The 21,679-nt window shown below is 43.9% G+C and overlaps 1 protein-coding gene across 3 annotated transcripts in view; it reads right to left on the bottom strand.

Moving 5' to 3' along the window:
- Window positions 1-21,679, bottom strand: part of GNPAT (glyceronephosphate O-acyltransferase) — a 169,316-nt gene that overhangs the window by 70,643 nt on the left and 76,994 nt on the right. For all 3 annotated transcript variants that reach the window (XM_033936353.1, XM_033936355.1, XM_033936354.1), the window contains 3 exons: window positions 13,625-13,755; window positions 4,302-4,525; window positions 3,782-4,030 (listed from right to left, as the gene is read on the bottom strand). In XM_033936353.1, coding sequence (XP_033792244.1) covers window positions 3,782-4,030; window positions 4,302-4,525; window positions 13,625-13,755 — 604 coding nt within the window. The remainder of the gene's footprint in view (window positions 1-3,781; window positions 4,031-4,301; window positions 4,526-13,624; window positions 13,756-21,679) is intronic.

The raw sequence follows: 21,679 nt of genomic DNA, 5'->3' as shown, positions 1-21,679 counted from the left end.
ACTGGACTGAGGCCAGCATGCACTGCTGTTTTGATTAAGTTTGGGGTAGAAGGTATTCAGCTGATGTGATTAGGGGGTTGGGAGGCCTGAACTTGTGTGACTGGTGGTAAGGGTGGGGTTGTGCAGTCACTGCCATGGGTATGTAGGCTTTGGTACTACTGTGGTCTAAAATCACCAAATAGACATTGCAGTGCCGAACCTAACACATTATCTGATAGGGTGGTTGATGCTGATGTTTGAAGTCTGCATGCCTAAAATAAGTCCAACCATGGAACATAACCACTTCAGGAACATTCATGACAACATGTATTTTAGAAAGGGATCTAAGTTGTCCATCCCTTTTCTAAAATACATGCAATGTTGTATTATGTCCCAATCAAGATCTCTTTATTCAGGGTTTGTGTTGGAGAACTGCACGGGATCGGGGACGACGGGAATCCCGCGGGACCCACGGGTTCCCCCTTCAGGTCACGGGGATCCCGTGGGGACGCCTCCTAGGGTCATGGGGATCTTGCGGGTTCCGATGCACTCGAGTCGCGAGGCTCGTCTTTTCCCTACCTGCCCTGCCGCAGTACACAGCCAACCGGAAATCTTCCACAATGTCAGCGCTGACGTTGGAAGGAGGGCTTAAGCAAAGCCCTCCCTCCCTCCCTCCAACGTCAGCGCTGACATCGGGAAGACTTCCGGTCAGCTGTGTGCTGCGGCACGGCAGGTATGGAAAAGAAGACCAAGTGGCTGCAAACTTATGTCACTGTTCTGCATGATCTTCACAACCGAGGCCTCCAATTCACACTGGTGTTCCTGGCGAAGCTGCGTGTGGCAGGATGGTAGAGCGATTACCCTTGCCAAGGTGAAGGAAGCCAGGGTAGTTATGGAGCGGCTTCTTGCCCAATTTACTGCTTTTGCAAGACCCTGTGAGGCCTGAAGACGACTTCTGTCTTTCCTGTGGAGAATGGCGTGGACCTTGCCGGGGACGCCTCACTGGGCACAGGGTTTTGCCCTAGGGTTTGATCTTTGGCATTCCTGCTCCTGCCTGGGCCCCATGTTTGCTGTGGCCTGTTGGGGCTCCTACCGTCCTGACCCCTGTGCATCTGCATTTGCCTGGACTGTATGCTGTTGGCTGGAGGATTCTGCAGGGGGCCGGGGGGCCTTCACTCTGTGAGAACTCCAATCTGCTTTGGCTATCAGCTCTCTGCCTGTGGTCCAATTTGACTGGGGTCTTGCTGAGCTCTCCAGTTTGGTTTTGCAGTTGTGTTCTTGGATGGGATACAGAAATGTGTTTTTTTGGCTGGGGAGGAGGTCCTCTCTGGGTGGGCTGGGGAAGTGAATATGGGATTGTATGCTGGGGGAGGCATGCTCTGGGGGAGGGGGGTATGGCTATGGTATGTCTGGTGTGGGGGGGTATGCCTGTGTATGTTTGTGGGGTATGTGGGGAGGGTGGGTGTGGGAGTGAGATGAGGTACCGGGGGCATTGTGGTTGGTAGCACATACTCAATCTGCGGCGGAGTTTAGCTGGCCATCCAGATAGTCTTTGGTTATGGCTGATTTGAAAGTGACTACGCTTAATGTGGATGGAGTCAAGTCTCCCATTAAGCTTCACGGATATTGACACATCTCAGGAAGCTGGGTACTGATATAGCATATTTGTAAGAGACCCACCTTTCTCAGATTGAGCATGCCAAGCTGCTGAGGGGTTGGGTGGGGGAATTCTACTCTTCTACCTTCAGTGGGAGGCAAAGGGGTGTTGCCATCTTAATGCATAAGAGATTGTCGTTTACTCTACATCAGTGGTTGGCAAACCACAGCTCGCGAACCGCATGCGGCTCTTTATCCACTTGAGTGCGGCTCACAGCTCAGTTTCAACCGCTGGTCCACAGAAATTTTCTGCCAGTCCACAGGGTCGGCACCTCCATCGGGCCCAAGAGATTGTTCAGTAGCCGCCGGTCTTCGGTGCGATCAATGCGGCATCTTTGGGCTGGCTCCCTGAGTGCTGCAGTGTACAAAACCATGGGAAAAGGCTTCTACCTACAGCCTGCGCCTGACCCAGAAACCTTCTCTCTGATGTCGCAAAGTCAGAAGGAAGGCTTCCAGATGAGGTGTGGGACTCGCACAACAAGCCGCTTCCCACAGCTTTGTACAATGCAGCACTCAGGGAGCCAGCCTGAAGACCCTGCGTTGATCGCACCATGGACCAGCCTGAAGCTAAAACCGGGGAGCAGGCCAGAAAGCAAGACACATGGAGGTAGAGAGACAACAACGGCAGAGGAAATGCTTTTATTTAGTGATTTTGCATCTGCTGTATGTTCAGGAAGAAATGCACTTGTTTGGTTTTCTCTGGGGGTTGTACTGCTTGAAGAGTCTTGCATCTTAGGGTTTGTTTGAATATTAGTACTTTTAGGTTTTGATCCTGCATTTGCATGGGGTTATCTGTTTTCTGATAGAAATGAATGTTGAAAAGCATACAGTGTGATTTCTGTATTTTAATTTTGTTGTTAACCATTATGTGTTGTTAATACGATTATATTGTATGTGTGTATATATGAAAAATGGATGGAAAAAATGGTGTTACAATTAGTACTATTATGGGGGTGGGGTCTGGGGTGGAGATTGGGTGGAGATGGGAAGGTTGGTTGGCCCGGCGCTTCAGCATCCTCTTTACGGGGAAGGGAAGCAGGGAGAGCTCAGAACTTGGTGGCGGCCTGTTCCCCGATTGCGGCAGCAGTGGCAGCCTGTTCCCTGGCAGTGGCTTGGGGGAGGGCAGGGAGAAAGAAAGAAATGGGGGCAGGGAGAGAGAAAGAAAGAAAGGGGCAGGGTGAAAGAAAGAAAAAGTTGGGGGAGGGAATGAAGTCTGGACCAACTTTATGGAAAAATAAATCTCCAGACAACAAAGGTAAAAAACGGAATTTAATGACTAAAATATGTTAGCTTTGGGAAATGTATATAGCAGATGTCTTTGTATTGTGTTCAAAAGAAAAGGAAATGCATTTCTGGTTTTATTTCTACAGTGTTGAAGTACTTGCTGACCCTTGCTGTGACTGGTGGGGATCCCCAAGCACCGTCAGCAGAGGACCTCCTCTATAGACGGCCAGAACTCCCCTCCACCAAGCACAGCAGTCACTGGCAGCATCCATGAGCCACTGAGGTGCCAGCATCTGTGACTCAGGGACGCTACTGCTGCCTGCCAAGCTTGGCAAAAGGGAACCCTGGCCAACTGCAAAGGAAGTCCTCAGCTGACAGCTTGGGGGTTCTCATCAGCTGAGTATTTATATTTTATGTTTACATTAGAGGCTCTGGTAGAAACCCATTTACAAAGTATGTATTCTTCCCAATTAATATTTCCAAATTAATAAAGTCTTTTTGCTTATTTGTAAATGGGTTTCTACAAGAGCCTTTAATTCAGTAGCATAATTAAATGAAATAACTATTTCTGAAGTTTATAGGGACGGGCGGGGACAGAGGGGATTCCTCACAGGGATGGATGGGGAAGGAGGGATTCCTCGCGGAGACGGGTGGCATTTTGGTGGGGACAGGTGGGATTTCAGTCCCCATGCAACTCTCTAGTCTGTGTGCCTTTTCTAAAATGCTGCTCATTATGTTTATGGGAGTAAGAATTTTATATAAAAGACGAGAAATAAGCCAATGCACTACTCAAAGCAATGGCCAACATGATCAAAGTACCATTCTGCCCCAAGTTTTTCTTTATATCCCACCCCTCTTAAGCCAGAACCTTCTAATTGGAAAAATGAAACTGGGATGAAGCAACAGAAAACATTAACCTTACCTTTCTTGGAACTCTGTGCCATTTCAGAAGAAATTGCTACCAATGCTGGGCGTACAAAAACATTCACCACCTGGTTCCTGTAGGAGGCGCACATTAACACAGACACAGCCCACTGAAATACTAGCTCCTCCGTTAGCCTGCTCTCTTCCTTCCATCCTCCTAGTAAAACCACATGGCCATCGACTAGGTTCATCAAGTTAGAATGCAGAGTGAGGGTGGACCTGACCACTTTGCTGGCAGACAAATTACCTGAAAGCAATCAATCAAGTTATGGTATAAGAACAGCAAGAAGAATGTGCAGATTTGTTAGAAGTTCTATATGCAATATTAACAAACTATATTTTTAGTCCCCAAATCTTCTTGAGGAGTTCTAAAATAAATGTGGTTTAACTACGTGGAAAAAGAACCTGTCAGTTATAGGCTCATGCAAAGTATCTTAATCATGGTCAACCACCATGGTTTTCTCCTGATCACTTCTCATTTCAATACACACAGACGAGTATTTACATTTTTGGCATACCAGGCCAGTCAAGAAACCCTCCGAAAGACAGGGTTAAGCCTCTCAGCCACAGAGTCTTCTCAACTAGCACATCATAGTCCATGCCTGGCAAATTTTGCAAGAGGATAGCTGCAACAAGGGCTCCTGGGTTTAGAACCATGTTTTCTATTTGAATAAGCTCCATTCTGTAGGCAATATCTTTAACAAATTCTTGCAGGTCTTTTGATGGTCTTTGGGAAATATGCCTGAAACAAACATGGAAATCTAGTCAATGTGGATGTTTTTACAAGTTCAAGAGTGACAAGGTCTGCACAGAAAGCACAGTTACTTACCGTAAAAGGTGTTATCCAGGGACAGCAGGCAGCTATTCTCGCATATGGGTGACATCATCGACGGAGCCCGGATGCAGATGCCTCACAAGCAGACTTGCTTGAAGAAATTCGAACTTTTGAGTCGCTCACACCAGGCATACGTGAGTGCCTTCCCACCCAGCGCAGGGCGCATCTCCTCAGTTCAGATAGCTAGCAGAGAAGCCAACCAGGGGAGGTGGGTGGGTTGTGAGAATAGCTGCCTGCTGTCCCTGGATAACACCTGTTACGGTAAGTAACTGTGCTTTATCCCAGGACAAGCAGGCAGGTATTCTCATATGGGTGACCTCCAAGCTAACCAGAATGGGATGGTGGGAGTGTTGGCAATTTAAGAGAATAAATTTTGTAATACTGTTTGGCCAAACTGTCCATCCCATCTGGAGAAAGTATCCAGACAATAGTGAGAAGTGAAGGTATGAACCGATGACAAGGAAGCAGCTCTACAAATTTCCTCAATAGGTGTAGATCTGAGGAAAGCTACTGAAGCTGCCATTGCTCTGACTTTATGGGCTGTGACTTTACTGTGAAGGGGTAATCCAGCCTGGGCATAGCAGAAAGATATACAAGCCGTCATCCAGTTGGAGATGGTGCGCTTAGAAATAGTATGGCCCAACTTATTTGGATCAAAGGAAACAAAAAGTTGAGCAGTTCTGTGTGGTTTGGTGCGTTCTAAGTAGAAGGCCAAAGCACGTTTACAGTCCAGAGTATGAAGAGCTGATTCTCCAGGGTGAGAATGAGGCTTTGGAAAAAACACTGGAAGTACGATGGATTGGTCGATATGAAATTCTGAGACAACTTTAGGTAGGAATTTCGGATGAGTACGAAGAACAACTTTGTCATAATGGAACACCGTGAATGGTGGGTCAGTAACCCACCAGCTCACTGACTTATCGAGCAGAAGTGAGGGCAATGAGAAACACCACTTTCCAAGTGAGATACTTCAGATGAGCCTTATCAATTGGTTCAAATGGAGGCTTCATGAGTTGAGTTGGGCAGTTGGGTCGCAAATAGACAGAGACGCACTTCAAAGAGATTTGAACCAACTGGAGAAATGGGCGGAAAAGTGGCAGATGAAATTTAATATAGAAAAATGCAAAGTGATTGCACCCTGGGAAGGCATAACAAAGAACAAGAATTATAAAATGTTAGGTGTAACATTGGGCAAGAGCGAACAAGAAAGGGACCTGGGGTACTGATAGACAGGACCCTGAAGCCGTCAGCTCAATGCGCAGCGGCGGCAAAGAAAGCAAACAGAATGCTTGGTATGATAAAGAAGGGCATCACGAGTAGATCGGCGGATGTCATAATGTCGCTTTATAGAGCAATGGTCAGACCACACTTGGAATACCGTGTCCAACACTGGTCTCCCTACCTAAAGAAAGATATAACCCTACTAGAGAGGGTGCAGAGACGAGCCACAAAACTAATAGATGGTATGAAGAATTTGAGTTACGAAGAACGCCTCGATAAACTGGGATTGTTTACCCTCCAGAAGAGAACCCTGCGAGGGGATATGATAGAGACTTTTAAAATACTAAAAGGTTTCGACAAAATGGAGCAAGAATCTTCGTTATTCACATTGTCAACAGTGACTCGAACATGAGGTCATGGACTAAAACTTAGGGGAGGCAGACTCAGGACTAATATCCGGAAGTTCTGCTTCACACAGCGAGTGGTGGACGCCTGGAATGCTCTCCTGGAGGAGGTTGTGACAGAGACCACCATTCTGGGATTTAAGGGCAAGTTGGATGCATATCTTCATGCAAATCACATTGAGGGACACGGGTAAACAAGGTGTCCAGTAGAGAACACCTAGCTTGGCCTCCGCGTGTGCGGGTCGCCGGACTAGATGGACCTAGGGTCTGATCCGGTGAAGGCATTTCTTATGTTCTTATGAGTAAGGACAACATTGAGGTCCCAAACCACAGGAGGCGGTTTGAGAGGAGGTTTGACATTGAAAAGTCCTTTCATGAATCTGGAAACCACCGGATGAGCAGAGAGGGGTTTCCCTTCAAGAGGCTGATGGAAAGCCGCAATTGAACCGAGATGGACTCGTATAGATGTAGACTTGAGGCCAGAATTGGATAAGTGCAAAAGATAGTCCAAAACAGAATATAAGGAGGAATGCTGAGGCTCCTCATGATGAGAAAAACACCATGTAGAAAATCTAGTCCATTTTTGGTGATAGCATTGTCTAGTTGTAAGCTTTCTAGAAGCTTCTAAAACATCTCTTACAGATTGAGAAAACTGAAGAGGGGTTACATTGAGAGGTACCAGGCTGTCAGGTGTAGAGACTGCAGGTTGGGATGAAGCAGAGATCCTTGACTCTGTGTAAGCAGAGAAGGAAAAACTGGTAGAAGGTATGGCTCCCTGCCAATCTATTTAAGAAAAGAACATGATATCGATAAATTTAAGATCAACCTAAAAACGTTCCTTTACAAAGACGCATTCGATTAAGTACTCATAAACAGGAACACAATGATGCATTAATTTTAATTCCCAACCTCATGTTTTGCCCCTACCTCTCTTTTTATTGAATTTTGTATTTCTTATCCCTTTTCCCTTTTATTCATGTCTTGTCAAGTATGTATATAGTATATGTTTACTGATTATGGACAATTAATGTTTTAGATTATATTTAATTTTTATTTTTATTTTTTAATAAGGTAATTTTGTATTCACTTCTATTACTTTGTATTTATGTTCATCGCTTTGAAAATATGACAAAACGATTAATCAAAAATTTAATAAACTTGAAACTTGAAACTTGCTGAGTTAAAGTAGAAGGGAGTACCAGGGTTGTCTCAGCCACCGAGGAGCGATTAGAATCATGGTGGCATGATCATTCTTCAGTCTGACCAGAGTCTTGAGAATGAGAGGGAATGGAGGAAATGCATAGAGGAAAAGATTTGTCCATTCCAGAAGAAAAGCATCTGCTTCGAGGCGGTGAGGAGAGTATATCCTTGAGCAGAACTGAGGCAGTTTTTAGTTGTGGGGAGCTGCAAAGAGATCTATTTGTGGTGTTCCCCACTGTGAAAAAATGTGACGAAGAGGCGAGGAATGGAGAGTCCATTCATGAGGTTGCAGTAGACAACTCAAATTGTCTGCCAAGCAATTCTTTGCCCCTTGAATGTAGACAGCGTTGAGGAAGGTGTTGTGGCGGATTGCCCAGTCCCAAACCTCCAGAGCTTCTTGACAAAGGGAGGCAGACCCTGTCCCTCCCTGTTTGTTGACATAATACATGGCGACTTGGTTGTTCGTCTGAACAAGGACTACTGTGTCATGAAGTAAATGTTAAAAAGCATGGAGAGCTTTGAGGATCACTCTGAGTTCCAACTGATTGATATGACACTGACGATCCGTACTGGTCCAGAAGCCTTGAGTACGGAGACCATCGAGATGAGCACCCCAAGCGTAGGTCAAAGAGTCTGTCGTGAGGACTTTCTGATGAGGGGCTGTTTGAAAAAGCAAGCCTCTGGAAAGATTGGAAGAGAGCATCCACCAACGGAGAGACTTCTTCAAGGAAGGAGTGACTGAAATGTGTCAAGAAGGAGGGTTGCAAACTTGCGTCCATTGAGATGCCAGGGTCCACTGAGGAATTCTGAGGTGAAGTATGGTAAAAGGAGTCACGTGTACTGTGGAGGCCATGTGACCCAGAAGTACCATCATGTGTCTCACTGAGATGAAAGAGCGGGAAGACACTGTATGACAGAGTTGAAGAAGAGCTTCCAGACGTTGTTGTGGAAGGAATGCTCTGAGTTGGACAGTGTCCAGAACAGCTCCAATGAATTGTAGATTCTATGAGGGCTGAAGTTGACATTTGGGAAAGTTGATTTCGAATCCCAAACTTTGTAGGAACCAGGTAGTCCATTGGGTCGCTACAATAACCCCTTGAGATGTGGAATCTTTGATGAGCCAGTCATCAAGGTAGGGAAATACCTGAAGACCATGGTTCAGAGAGCTACCGCTACCACTACCAGGCACTTGGTGAACACTCTGGGAAACGAGGCCAGGCCGAAGGGTAGTACTCTGTACTGATAATGCAGATTTCCCACCCGAAATTTGAGGTATTGACAGGATGCCAGATGAATGGGGATATGAGTGTAGGCCTCCTTGAGATCCAGAGAGCATAACCAGTCGTTCTGCTCGAGAAGGGGATAAAGAGATGCCAGGGACAACATTCAAAACTTTTCTTTGACTAGAAATTTGTTGAGAGCCCCGAGATCCAGAATGGGCTGCAGATCGCCCATCTTCTTCGGAACAAGGAAGTAACGGGAGTAAAACCCCCTGTTCTGCTGTTCCAAGGGTTCTGGTTTGATGGCATGGAGAGAAAGCAGAGCTTGAGCTTCCTGAAGAAGAAGGGTGGTCTGGGATGGATTGGAAGGATACTCTCTTGGAGGAAGCTCTGGTGGAACCTGAGTGAAATGAAGAGAGAATCCTTCCCTGATGATGGTATGCACCCAGAGGTTGGATGTAATTATCGTCCATCGGAGACAGAGACAGAACGGTGGAGATTATGCTCTGTTGTAAACAGTCAAAAAGGCTGAGAAGCCTTAAGTACAGCAGAAGGTTGGGATTTCTGTTGCTTCTGAGGTTGCTGTTTTTTCAGAGGAGAACGAGTGTAGGGAGCAAAACGCCTTTTATAGATAAGAGCGGGGCGTGCAGGCTTTAGCTTAGGTCTGACTATAGAAGCAAATGATTTTTCATGGTCAGATAATTTCTTGGTGGCTGCCTCGATGGATTCATCAAAGAGGTCGTTGCCCTCACAAGGAATGTTAGCCAAGCGGTCTTGAAGGTTAGAGTTCATGTCAATGGTACGAAGCAAGGCAAGACGACGCATAGCTACAGAGCAAGCAGCTGCTCGGGCAGATAACTCGAAGACATCATAAGCTGATTGGAGGAGATGCAATAAAGAAGCAATGACTTCCTGAAACTCAAAATGCATTTGGGTATCCAAATAATTCAAAAATTTTGGTAGAAGAGAAATAAGGAATTCAAAGTAAGTGATGAATTGAAAATTATAATTGAGGTCTTTAGAGGACATCATAGCATTCTGGTAGATGCGACGTCCGAATTTGTCCATAGCTTTCCCTTCCCTTCCAGGAGGGATGGTGGCATAAATCTTGGAAGGATGGGACCTTTTCAAGGAGGACTCGACGAGCAGGGATTGATGAGAAGCTTATGAAGTGGAAGTTTAAGAGACTCTGCCGGAAGTTAAGGAAGATGCATTACTTTGAGATACTCCTTAGAAAATTTGGAGCCAGTATCCAATTGAATATCCAAGTCTACAGCCATCTGTTGGAGGAAAGACGAGAAAGATAGCTGATCTGCCAATGCTTTGCCTTGAGAAGGACTCGAGGACATTGAGGCGGCCTGTGTCGAAGATGAAGCTTCGGCAGGGAAAAAGGCTTCAAAAGGAACCTGGTGACTTGGACGAGGCAATCGAGACTGGGACATCCTCGAGGTTCGGTATCGGAGACCTCTAATGAGGAATCAGTGGTCTGGTCAAGGTTGGAGTAGATCGAGGCTTCGAGGAAGATGGTCTGTCGTGAGACGAAGAACTATACCTGGAAAGATGCCTCGATGAAGGCCTCGAATGTCGGTGAGAACTGTGTCTGGAACCAGATCTCGAGGAGACTTTGCCTCGGAGACGTGGGCAGCCGATGCCAATGTATGAATAGGACTAGAGGCTGTAGATCGAAGCTCCAGAGGCTTGATGGAGGAACCTCGATGTACTCTCAAAGACTCTGCTCCTTGAAGAGTGTGAGGATTCTCATCGAGGCACTCGCAAAAAATCTGCTCCTTGTTTAACATGCTTGGATGCCAGATCAGACACTTGCAGAGACTCTGCTCCCTGCAAAGAGTGTGTAAGTTCAGACTGGGGCAAAGGAAGCGGCTCGATCTTGCGGGAGTCTGCTGAATGCCCAGGCTGGATAAGAGAAAGCAATTTGGGCCCCATGTTAGTAAGGAACTGAATAAATTGCTTCTCTAACATGGTCTGGAAAGAAGCCGGCAAGGATGGATCCATGACTGAAACCGGATCACCTGCTTTGGCTGGAGGTTCCTTTGAGGTAGTGTGAGCGTGCTTTGACTTGGGATTCTTAGACACTTTAATCACCACCGGCGGAACCGACTGCTGAGCTATCTGACCTGAGGAAAGAGAGGAAGATACAGCAGATGACGTCGAAGCAAGAGCCGCTGCAAACGACGAAGGTCTGATGAGGCTCGAGGTGGAAGCAGTAGGCGCAGAAGGAGCCTCGGTGGGAGTCGAGGCCGAAGATGCCTTCGAAGTTAAGGGATCCGTAGAAGACTCCATCTCAAAGAGCTTGTCCACCAAAATGCAATGACGTTTAAAAGCACGAAGCTGAAGTGTTTGGCAAGGCATGCATGACCTAGGATGATCTTTTGGCCCAAGGCACTTGAGGCAGCGTCCGTGAGGGTCCTTAAGAGATCACATGCTGACACTCGCTACACCTCTTGAAGCCCGTAGCAGGCCGGGATATAGAATGAAAAATAGCCGCCGCAAAATCGAAGCCCTCAGGCTGCGGCCAAGCGGCCTGTCCCGGAACACAAATGGAAGAAGAAAAAATTTATTTTTTTATTTTTTTTAACTAAAATAAAAGAAATAAACTAAAACAGTGATTCGTGAGGAAAAAAAACAAACCGCAGTTGAGAGAAGGCACAAAGGAACAAAGTTAAACGCAGAGAGTCAAAGACGGACTTGTCGGCTCCGCGGAAAACTGAGAACTGAGGAGACGCACCCTGCGCTGGGTGGGAAGGCACTCGCACATGCGCGGTGCAGGCGACTCGAAACTTCGAGTTTCTTCAAGCAAGTCTGCTTGTGAGGCGTCCGCATCCGGGCTCCGTCGATAACGTCACCTATATGTGAGAATACCTGCCTGCTTGTCCTGGGATAAATTCAGTTATCAGTGATGCATTACTCTGTTCTTTCCTATAAACAAGTTTTTATTTGTAGAAAGACTCCTCACAATAGCTCTCAACCATGTGAAAAAGATCCATTTATTCTAAGAAAGGTGCTCTAAAAAAATAAATAAATAAAAAAAAAGGAAGAGCTTACCTCCTTTGTTCCTTCCCTCTCCCAACACTAATGGGTGTCAGTAGTGTAAGTAGACAAATCCTCTAAATCTATTTGCTACAAAGGCTAGCCAAGTACTGTTTGATGGATAATACTGAGATTATAAATAACCAGTAATAGTTATATTTGTCCAGAGCTAAAACAAAAACCCCACACAGAACTAATGAAACCCTCTTTCTGAAACAGGTGCACACATAACATGAATACACATGGATTCCATTTTTTTAAAAAAAAAAGCTGCCAAAATGCTCTGAGACTCTGACATGTACCAAAAATTTAGGGAGGACTGGACACTAAACACAGAAGTAATTAGGGGCACATAGCTTGTTATTTGGAGGGAAACATAGAAACATGATGGCAGATAAAGGACAAATGGCCCATCTAGTCTGCCCATCCGCAGTAACCATTATCTCTTTCTCTCTCTCCGAGAGATCCCACGTGTCTATCCCAGGCCCTTTTGAACTCAGACACACACAGTCTCTGTCTCCATCACTTCTTCTGGGAGACTGTTCCATGCATCTACCACCCTTTCTGTAAAAAAAGTATTTCCTTAGATTACTCTGGAGCCAATCACCTCTTAACTTCATCCTATGCCCTCTCATTGCAGAGTTTCCTTTCAAATGAAGACTCGACTACGAAATGCATTTACATTACATAGGTATTTAAACGTCTCTATCATATCTCCCCTTTTTCCTCCAAAGTATACAGATTGAGATCTTTAAGTCTGTCCCCATACACCTTATGATGAAGGCCACACACCATTTTAGTAGCTTTTCCTCTGAACCGATTTCATACCATTTTATATCATTTTGAAGATGCAGACTCCAGAATTGAAACACAATATTCTAATGAGGTCCCACCAAAGTCTTATACAGGGGCATCAATATTCCTTTTTTCCTACTGGGAAGGTTTATGAGATTAACAGAGCACTAATTCTTTAAATGTGATCTTAAGCCAGTTCATGGGTCCATAGATCTACCTCTCCTTCAGGACCAATGTGAAATAACGGAGAAAAGCACAAATCCAACCTCAATAAAGTCAACAACAAAGCACAAAAAAAGAGGCAAGTGAGATGTCTGAAAACAACCAAATGAGACACGTTTATTAATCCAATGCTCATCTGTTGTGGTCCCAACTAGAATCCCGTTTCAGCACAAGCCTTTTTCAGGGGATAGGGAGATACTTGTCAGCGTATCTCATTAATCCCCAAGGGAAGGCTTGTGCCAAAACTGGGATCCTAATAAACATGTCTCATTTGGTTGTTTTTTAGACATCTCACTTGCCTCTTTATTGTGCTTTGTTCCTGCAATCAAGACAAGATAATGTTGTTCATTATCTCTCGTATTCCGTATACCAAATTCATAGCTATGTCGCTGACTGTCCAGCTCTTCTTATTTGTACTTGCTTTCAGTGTACTTGTATTCATTGATTCTATTTTGTAACCTATCACTGACTGTCCAGCTCCTCTTGTAAACCGCCACGAACTACCATGGCTTTGGTGGTATATAAGAAAATAAATTATTATTATTTGCAATTAAACTGAATATTCATTCGTTCTTGTCCATGGAACCTATTTTAATAGTTTATTTTACTAGTATTTCAATAGCAGATTAACTGGGTTATTTTAAATGCCTGGGGTAAAAAAAAAACAACACCAAAAACAGCCAGGAAACCTGATTTTTAATTTTCTTGGCAAACTAACTTTGGTGGTCTCATATTCAGACTACAGGACGAAATGCGAAATGGGAATGAAAAAATAAAGAACAAAAAAAGGCTCGTTAAAATACACTACATTTATATCACTTTACTCCTGGTTGTCTTGAAGAGAACATGCTCAGTGATGCGACTCTGGAAGTTTGAAACATCAGAATCTCCAGTACCTTGGCATCAAGTTGTACTGGGAACGATTGATCCTCCCAGAAGCCAAAGTTCGTACTGATACAGGCTGCCCGAAGTACACATGTATGCTTCCAAAATTCTCACTGAGGACCCTCCTGGCTTTCAATAACCCCTGTTTTTAAGGAATGGGGGAAAAGGGTACTATTTAGAGAAAAAAAAAACAGCACAAATTCATTCAAAGGTCTTCTGCAAATTATGTTAGAGCTTACGATCAAACAGATATGAACCAAAAACAGTTATTTCGCATGCTATGTACAGAAGTAAAAAGTTACCATGGAAGTGTAACATGGGAATATACTGAATGGTAGCTGCATATTTTACATAGAAAATGCTGGCTCTACTTATACTAGTTGTTAATTCTGGTTCTGACTTAAGTGCCACAGTTAACAGTATATAGGAGATGATAAATGCTTCCGTGTTAACTTGTGTTAGCCAATTAGTGTATGGTAGGTGAAACAAGCTAGCTGGCTAATGCTTCCATGCCCACTTTTACCCATGTTTCACCCCTAACATAATAAGTAATTAACACATGGTTTACTGTTTGGTAACTACTAAATTACCACAAAGCCCCTTAACATGATTCTGTTAGCAGTTACCATATGTTACGTGCTTAATGTGGTTTAGTAAAAGGGCCCCATAGTTATTTGAGGTAGGCATTGTTTAAAAAGTTTGATCAAAACAGATAGTGTGATTAGAAATTTGAATCATGTGATTAATGTAATGTAGAGAGAGCTTAGGTTCTTACCTTGATAATATCTTTTCCAGTAAATAGGAATGGCATGCTGAACTTTAAGTTATCCATTGATGCTCACAAGCATACTACAGATGTCGTCAATCAAAGCTTTTTAGCTCCTCCTCCTTCTCTCCAGTCTCTGCTACCTCCTTCAGTTTGTACCACAGCTGGTGACAGTCCTATAGTAGGAGACAGGAGAAGGAAAGGTATGGGGAACTCCCCACAACAAAGGCCCAGATTCACTAAAGATAGCAACTCAATCGCTGTTGGCAAATTTTTAAACAGTGATTGATTTACTATCAAGTTTGCATGCAAATGATTTGCACGGAGGTGCAAATCTTTTGCACGAAAACTCACCCACTCAATTGCTCAGTGAGCGATTGAGTCAGTACAGAGCCCTGATAGTAGTGACAGGAGAAACAGCCTCCTGTCACTGCTGTCAGGGTTTCTGCCGGATTTTTCTCTCTTTTCTTTTTTTTTTTATTGGGCAGTTATTTTGCATGTAGTACACACGCAAAATATCTGCCCAATAAAAAAAAAAAGCCTCCTCCCTCCCACCCAAACCCCCAAAATGGTAGGAAGGAGTAAAATGGCAAGAGGAATGCCGTACCTTTAGTTGGGAGCAGGAGGGGTGCTCAGTCCCTCCTGCTACTCTGCCGGCTGCCTGTCAGCAATGCGGGCCTTAGGCCCTGCCCCTGTGTATAATGTGATGCATGGGGAGGGGCCTAAGGCCCTGATTGGCTCAGGGAGCAAATTTTATGATTGTTTTTGCTGCTTTATCCTAGAATCCTACAAAAGGCAGCAAAAACAGTTTTACTCTTTTTGGAATCTTGCCAAGTAATTGTGGATCTGGATTGGCCACTGCTGGAAACAGGATACTGGGCTTGATGGACCTTTGGTCTATTCCAGTATGGCATTGCTTATGTTCTAATTGCTCCATGATAATTCCTCTTTGTATGTTTGAATGCTTCATAGTTGCAGCCACCTTGTGATATTCTCTTTTGGGAAGAATTTTTGGTAATTCTAAACTCATGAAGTTCTATTATCTTTTTGGGAGCATTCAGAAAGAGGAATTAATACAGAACAATAAGATTAATCTTTTCAGTTTCTCAACTGAAGACTGTCCTTAGCACCTCTTTCTCTCTCTGGAAGTAGTTGGCACATCTTGCAGTGTCCTTTGTGACGTTCTCTTATCTGTGATGCACTGTATTCTGCAGAACTTATTGTGCTAATAAGGCTCCTGAAGCAGGCCATTTAGGCAGAAACACGTGTGTGTCGAGCCATCGCACAAATAAAACAGAGTTTCAAAATAACCAAGTACACTTGTGTTTTTTGAACATCTCCACTGATTGATTATTCATCAATTTTTGTAACTGACTCCTCTGGCTGGATGTTAAAGAGAGTCTCCTATTTCAACCTCTGCACTTTCCCTCATACTCCTCACCTATGGACCCAACTCCACTTTCTCTTTCCCAACTGTCACTCCAACTAATTCCCCTCTTTCCACCAATGCTTTTAACAAATTAATATGGTAAACTTGAGTTTTTCCTTTGTCTAGTTGTATTTCGTATATCACAGGGCCAAGCTGTCTAGCTATCTCAAAGGGACCTTTCCACTGACCTATCCACTGGGCATTAAAATTAGTACTTTATTGTGCAGCTGCAAACCACACTCGGCAGACTTTTTAATCATACTAAAGTTTTTGTTTCTCCTGTGATTTCTTTAAATTATCTAATTTCATCTAATTTCTGGCTTAGGGCCTATGGATATAAGAACCTAAGTATTTCCGCTGCTGGGTCAGACAGTGGTCCATCATGCCAGCAGTCCGCTCCCACGGCGGCCCTTAGGTCAAAGCCCAGTGCCCTAACTTGAGTCTAGCCTTACTGCGTACGTTCTGGTTCAGCAGGAACTTGTCTAACTTTATCTTGAATCCCTGGAGAGTGTTTCCCCCTATAACAGCCTCCGGAAGAGCGTTCCAGATTTCTACCACTCTCTGGGTGAAGAACTTCCTTACATTTGTACGGAATCTATCACCTTTTAATATTAGAGAGTGCCCTCTCGTTCTCTCTACCTTGGAGAGGGTGAACAACTTTCTTTATCTACTAGGTGAACAATTTTCTTTATCTACTAAGTCTATTCCTTTATTATCTTGAACGTTTCAATCATGTCCCCTCTTAGTCTCCTCTTTTCAAGGGAGAAGAGGCCCAGTTTCTCTAATCCCTCCAATTCCTTCAGCCCCTTAACCATTTTAGTCGCTTTTCTCTTGACCCTTTTGAGTAGTACTGTGTCCTTCTTTATGTATGTTAACCAATGCTGGACACAGTATTCCAGGTGAGGGTGTACTATGGCCCGGTACAGCGGCATGATAACCTCCGATCTATTCGTGATCCCCTTCTTAATCATTCCCAGCATTGTTCACTCTTTTCGCCGCCAAAGCACATTGCGCAGACAGCTTCATTGATTTGTCTACCAGTATTCCCAAGTCTCTTTCCTGGGGGGTCTCCGAGAGTACTGCTACCGGTTACATCCGTATATTCGTGTATAAGATTTTTGTTACCGAACCTGCAATCAACCTTTACACTTATCCACGTTAAAAAACTTCCATTTTCTCGAGCATTGTTTGTGTCACGTTGCAGGTCTTCGCAATACCTTCTCGTGTCTTCCACACTCTGAATACTTTGTATCATGCTGCAAAATTTAATCGCCTCGCTTGTTGTACCAATTTCCAGGTCATTTATAAATATGTTGAAGAGCACGAGCCCAAGCACCAAACCCTGCGGTACTCCACTTGTGAAGCTTTTCTAGTCTGAGCATTGTCCATTTACCCCCCCCCACACACTCTCTGTTTCCTATCCGTCAGCCAGTTTTTAATCCACATGAGTATTTCACCCTCGATTCCATGGCTCGCAATTTTTCGAAGTAGTCGTTCATGCAGTACCTTCTCAAATGCCTTCTGAAAATCCATATTCTAGCATGGAGGTGATAACCTCATGGTTCTTTTCCCAGGATTCCTCCACTACCGCTAAGAGGTTCCTGGGTTGTCTGCCAAACATCAGTTCAAATGGAATAAATCCTAAAGAGCTTTGGGCCACTTCTCAATAGGCAAATAATTCAAGAGGGATAGCTTTATCCCATTATCCAAGCTGGTCCCCTAAACTTTTTTTTTAGCATTCTCACTAGGATCTGATTAAATCTTTCATCCAGCCCATCGGTTTGGGGGTGGTACTGGAAGTTTTTATGTTTGATACCTAGCATTTTAAAAATATTTTCTAAGACTCAGGCAAGAAGTTGGTTCACCGATCAGTTAATACCTCATTGGGAAAACTGAACTCGCAGAAGATCTTTAAGGCCTCCTGCGCAAGCATCAGAGCTATGATTTTTCTTAATGGAATAGCCCAATGATATTGGGTGGCATAGCCCATTAGTATTATTATATATTGGTATCTATTGGATGTATGATCTAATGGCCCTACAATATCCATAGATATTCTTTCCATTGGCTTCCCCATTAATGGTAATGGAAATAAAGGGACTTTCGCTGGCAATGTTTGAGAGACTCGCTGACAGTTTGGGTAGGACTGACAATATTGTCTTACTTCTTGATGAAGTCCTGGGCAAAAAAAAAATCATGCTGTTACATAGAAACATGGCAGATAAAGGCCAAATGGCCCATCTAGTCTGCCCATCCACAGTAATCATTATCTCTTTCTCTTTCCGAGAGATCCCACGTGCCTATCCCAGGCCCTTTTTAAATTCAGACAGTCTCTGTCTCCACCAGCTCTTCTGGGAGACTGTTCAATGCATCTACCACCCTTTCTGTAAAAAAGTATTTCCTTAGATTACTCTGGAGCCTATCACCCTCTAACTTCATACTATGCCCTCTCATTGCAATTTTTCCTTTCAAATGAAAGAGAAACGACTCATGCACATTTACATTACATAGGTATTTAAATGTCTCTCAAGAAAAAACCTAAGAGTAATAGAAAAATCCCAAAATTTAACTAAATGTCTCTATTATATATCCCTTCTCCCACCTTTCCTCTAAAATATACAGATTGAGATCTTTAAGTCTGTCCCCATACGCCTTATGATGAAGACCACATAACATTTTAGTAGCCTTCCTCTGGACTGACTCCATCCTTTTTATATATCTTTTTGAAGGTGCAGCCTCCAGAATTGTACACAATATTCTAAATGAGGTGTCACCAAAGTCTTTTACAGGGGCATCAATACCTCCTTTTTCTATGCAATACCTCCTCTCACTGTGCAACCTAGCATCCTTCTAGCTTTTGCTGTCAACTTTTCAACCTGTTTGGCTACCTTAAGATCATCACATATAATCTCACCCAAATCCCGCTCTTCTGTCGTGCACATAAGTTCTTCACCCCCTAAACTGTACCATTCCCTCGGGTTTTTACAGTCCAAATGTATGACCTTACATTTCTTAGCATTAAATTTTAGCTGCCAAATTTCAGACCATTCTTCAAACTTCGCCAGGTCTTTCTTCATGTTATTCACACCATCTGGCACGTCTACTCTATTGCACATTATGATTTCATCCATAAAGAGGCAAATCTTACCCGACAACCCTTCAGCAATATCATTTATAAAAATGTTAAAAAGAACAGAACCTTGAGGCACACTACTGATAACATCCCTTTCCTCAGAGCGATCTCCATTGATCACTACCCTCCGTCGCCTTCCACTCAACCAGTTCTTGTCCCAGCCCGTCACTCTGGGGCACATCCCGTGGGCACTCAGTTTATTTATTAGACATCTGTGTGGAACACTGTCAAAGGCTTTGCTAAAATCTAAATACATCACATCTAGTGCACATCCTCTATCCAATTCTCTGGTCACACAGACAAAGAAATTGATCAGATTTGTCTGACAAGACCTACCTCTAGTGAATCCATGTTGCCTCCGGTCCTGTAATCCACAGGATTCCAGAAACTTGACCATTCTCTGTTTTTAAAAGTCTTTCCATTAATTTGTTTACCACAGAAGTCAGACTTACTGGCCTTTAATTCCCTACTTCTTCCTTACTTCCACTTTTGTAGAGAGGGACCACATCTGCTCTTCTCCAGTACTCCAGTACCACTCCTGACTCTAGAAACTCATTGAAAAGGTCAGTCAGTGGAGCAACCTGAACCACCCTAAGTTCCTTCAGCACCCTAGGATGTACACCATCCGGCCCCATCGATTTCTCTACCTTTATTTCAGCTAGTTCCTCATGAACACAACCCTCTTAAAATCAATCAGGATCTATTACTCCTCCATCCCTATTCACATTTGTCTTCTGCAGTTCCGCTCCCGGCGCTTCAGCAGTGAACACAGAACAGAAATATTTGTTAAGCAATTCAGCCTTTTCTTTATCAGCTTCTACATATTCCATTTTTACACTTGTTATTCTATTCAAAGTTCCCACTTCTCCTAAATGTCCAGCCAACACATGAGTATGAGCAAGGATCAACAATGGGTATTTGAACACTTTGGGGACCATAACTTGCTCTAAGTGCCAATAATCAAAAACTTAGACGTTTTGCAGGATGTTCGCCCTCCAAAAATCCAATTCAGAAAGAGGCATGTTAGAGGTGTGTTTTGGGTGGGCTGTGGGCCGAGTTAGACTTGGACGTTTTGCAGTGATAATTGAACCTTTTGCAGGATGTCTTAGACGGAACTTAGACCTTTCTTTACCTTGTTTAAAAGCAGACTGAAAACCCACCTTTATGATATAGCCTTCAATCCATAACCTCATTGCTCACCACCCTAGCCAGTATACCATCACTATGTCTCCCACCCTGGCATCCTTCCACCCTCCCACCCTTTGCTTAGATTGCAAGCTCTTTTGAGCATGGACGCCCCTGTCATGATTCTGTACAGTGGTACGCACGTCTGGTAGCACTTTAGAAATAAAAGTAGTAGTACTTCCTCTAAGGCTGCATTCTCTACTACTCTATACAATAATTAAGTAAGTTTTCCTTGCTAAACAGGGGATAAGTTGTTTTTTTTCTCATCTATCTGACCTAGTTCTTGGGCTTTTTCCCAAAAAGGTGAAGGGAAGGGTCCTCTTTCTGTTCTTGGGAAAACTTTCCAAATTTATTTAATACTTTTCCTCCTAAGGGTTCCACCTGTGGTTCAGGAATCACTTCCATTTTTCCTTTCTTCTCTGGGCTCAGGATTTCCTACTCTTCCTTTTTGGACCAAAGACATCAGGGTGGGCAAAAGGGAAGCTATTCCCTAGCTGAATGGATTCCTGCTCTTCTCTAGAATATTATTTGGCTCTGGTGGATATACCTACTTCTTTGGGACTAAGGAAAGGTTGTATACCTTCCCAGTCTCTTCCCCAAATTAAGGGAAAGGATAGTTTTTCCACTACAGCAATATTCAACTTCTGGATCCTACCCCCTTCCATTACCTCAATCCAATACGTGTTGTTGGATTTAATGTGACCATGGACATAACAGATGTATGCAAACCTAGGATTCCCATAACCTTTTAATCTTCTAGCTAGAGGAGCTGACATTAGGGGCTGATTGCGTCCAATGTCTATTAGGACCACAAGGTCCATACTCGATATTTGCAGTCCCCTTTTTAAAAACACAATTTTCTTCTCCACAGACTCATTCACAGAGCTTCCTATTAGCAATTCAAACGAGCAGTCCATATGGGGACACCCTCTCTGAAAGTATCCAACCTTGCAACATTGGAAACACTTTAGGGGTTGGCAGAGGTTCTTGAGATGAGCCGCCCCTTGGGTCTCTCTCTCTTCCAATGGGACAACTGCTTCCTCCCCTTTATAAATTCCCTGCTTAAACCCCGGGTTTGGAGAGAGAAATGCTCCATAGACTTAAGGTCCTCTCTTTCTTTTCCACCCCCAAGCCATCAGCATCAAGAAAGTGCTCTGTGAGTTCTACTGCTGTCTTTAGAGAGGAGGCCTGTTTAGACACTCATTGTTATATCAGGAGGGGTAAAATCTGTAAGAACTGTTTCAACACTATGAGATCTACAATTCTGCCTCCCATGTCCTCTTATCTGGTCCAAACCAATGATTAGCACAATCAAGCAACTGTTGGGCCACCACTTGGGGGCTTTCCCCCTTTCGAAACTTCCTCTTTTAACATTCTGGGAATATGCCTAGGCAGTCCTGAACAGTCTCTTTCACCTGAACATAGTCCACTGCATTGGAAGCATCTAAGGCTCTATATGCCACCTGGGCCTCCCCTGTTTATTAGGGAGCAATTCATATGGCCCATTGCTCTGTTGGGTAGCGGTAGCCAATCTATCAAATGTTGTCTGGAAG

The sequence above is a fragment of the Geotrypetes seraphini genome, chromosome 3 (genome assembly GCF_902459505.1).
Source record: "Geotrypetes seraphini chromosome 3, aGeoSer1.1, whole genome shotgun sequence".
Classification (NCBI taxonomy): Eukaryota; Metazoa; Chordata; class Amphibia; order Gymnophiona; family Dermophiidae; genus Geotrypetes; species Geotrypetes seraphini.
Note: the sequence above shows the minus strand (reverse complement) of the source record. Positions and strands in the feature narration are given on the sequence as shown.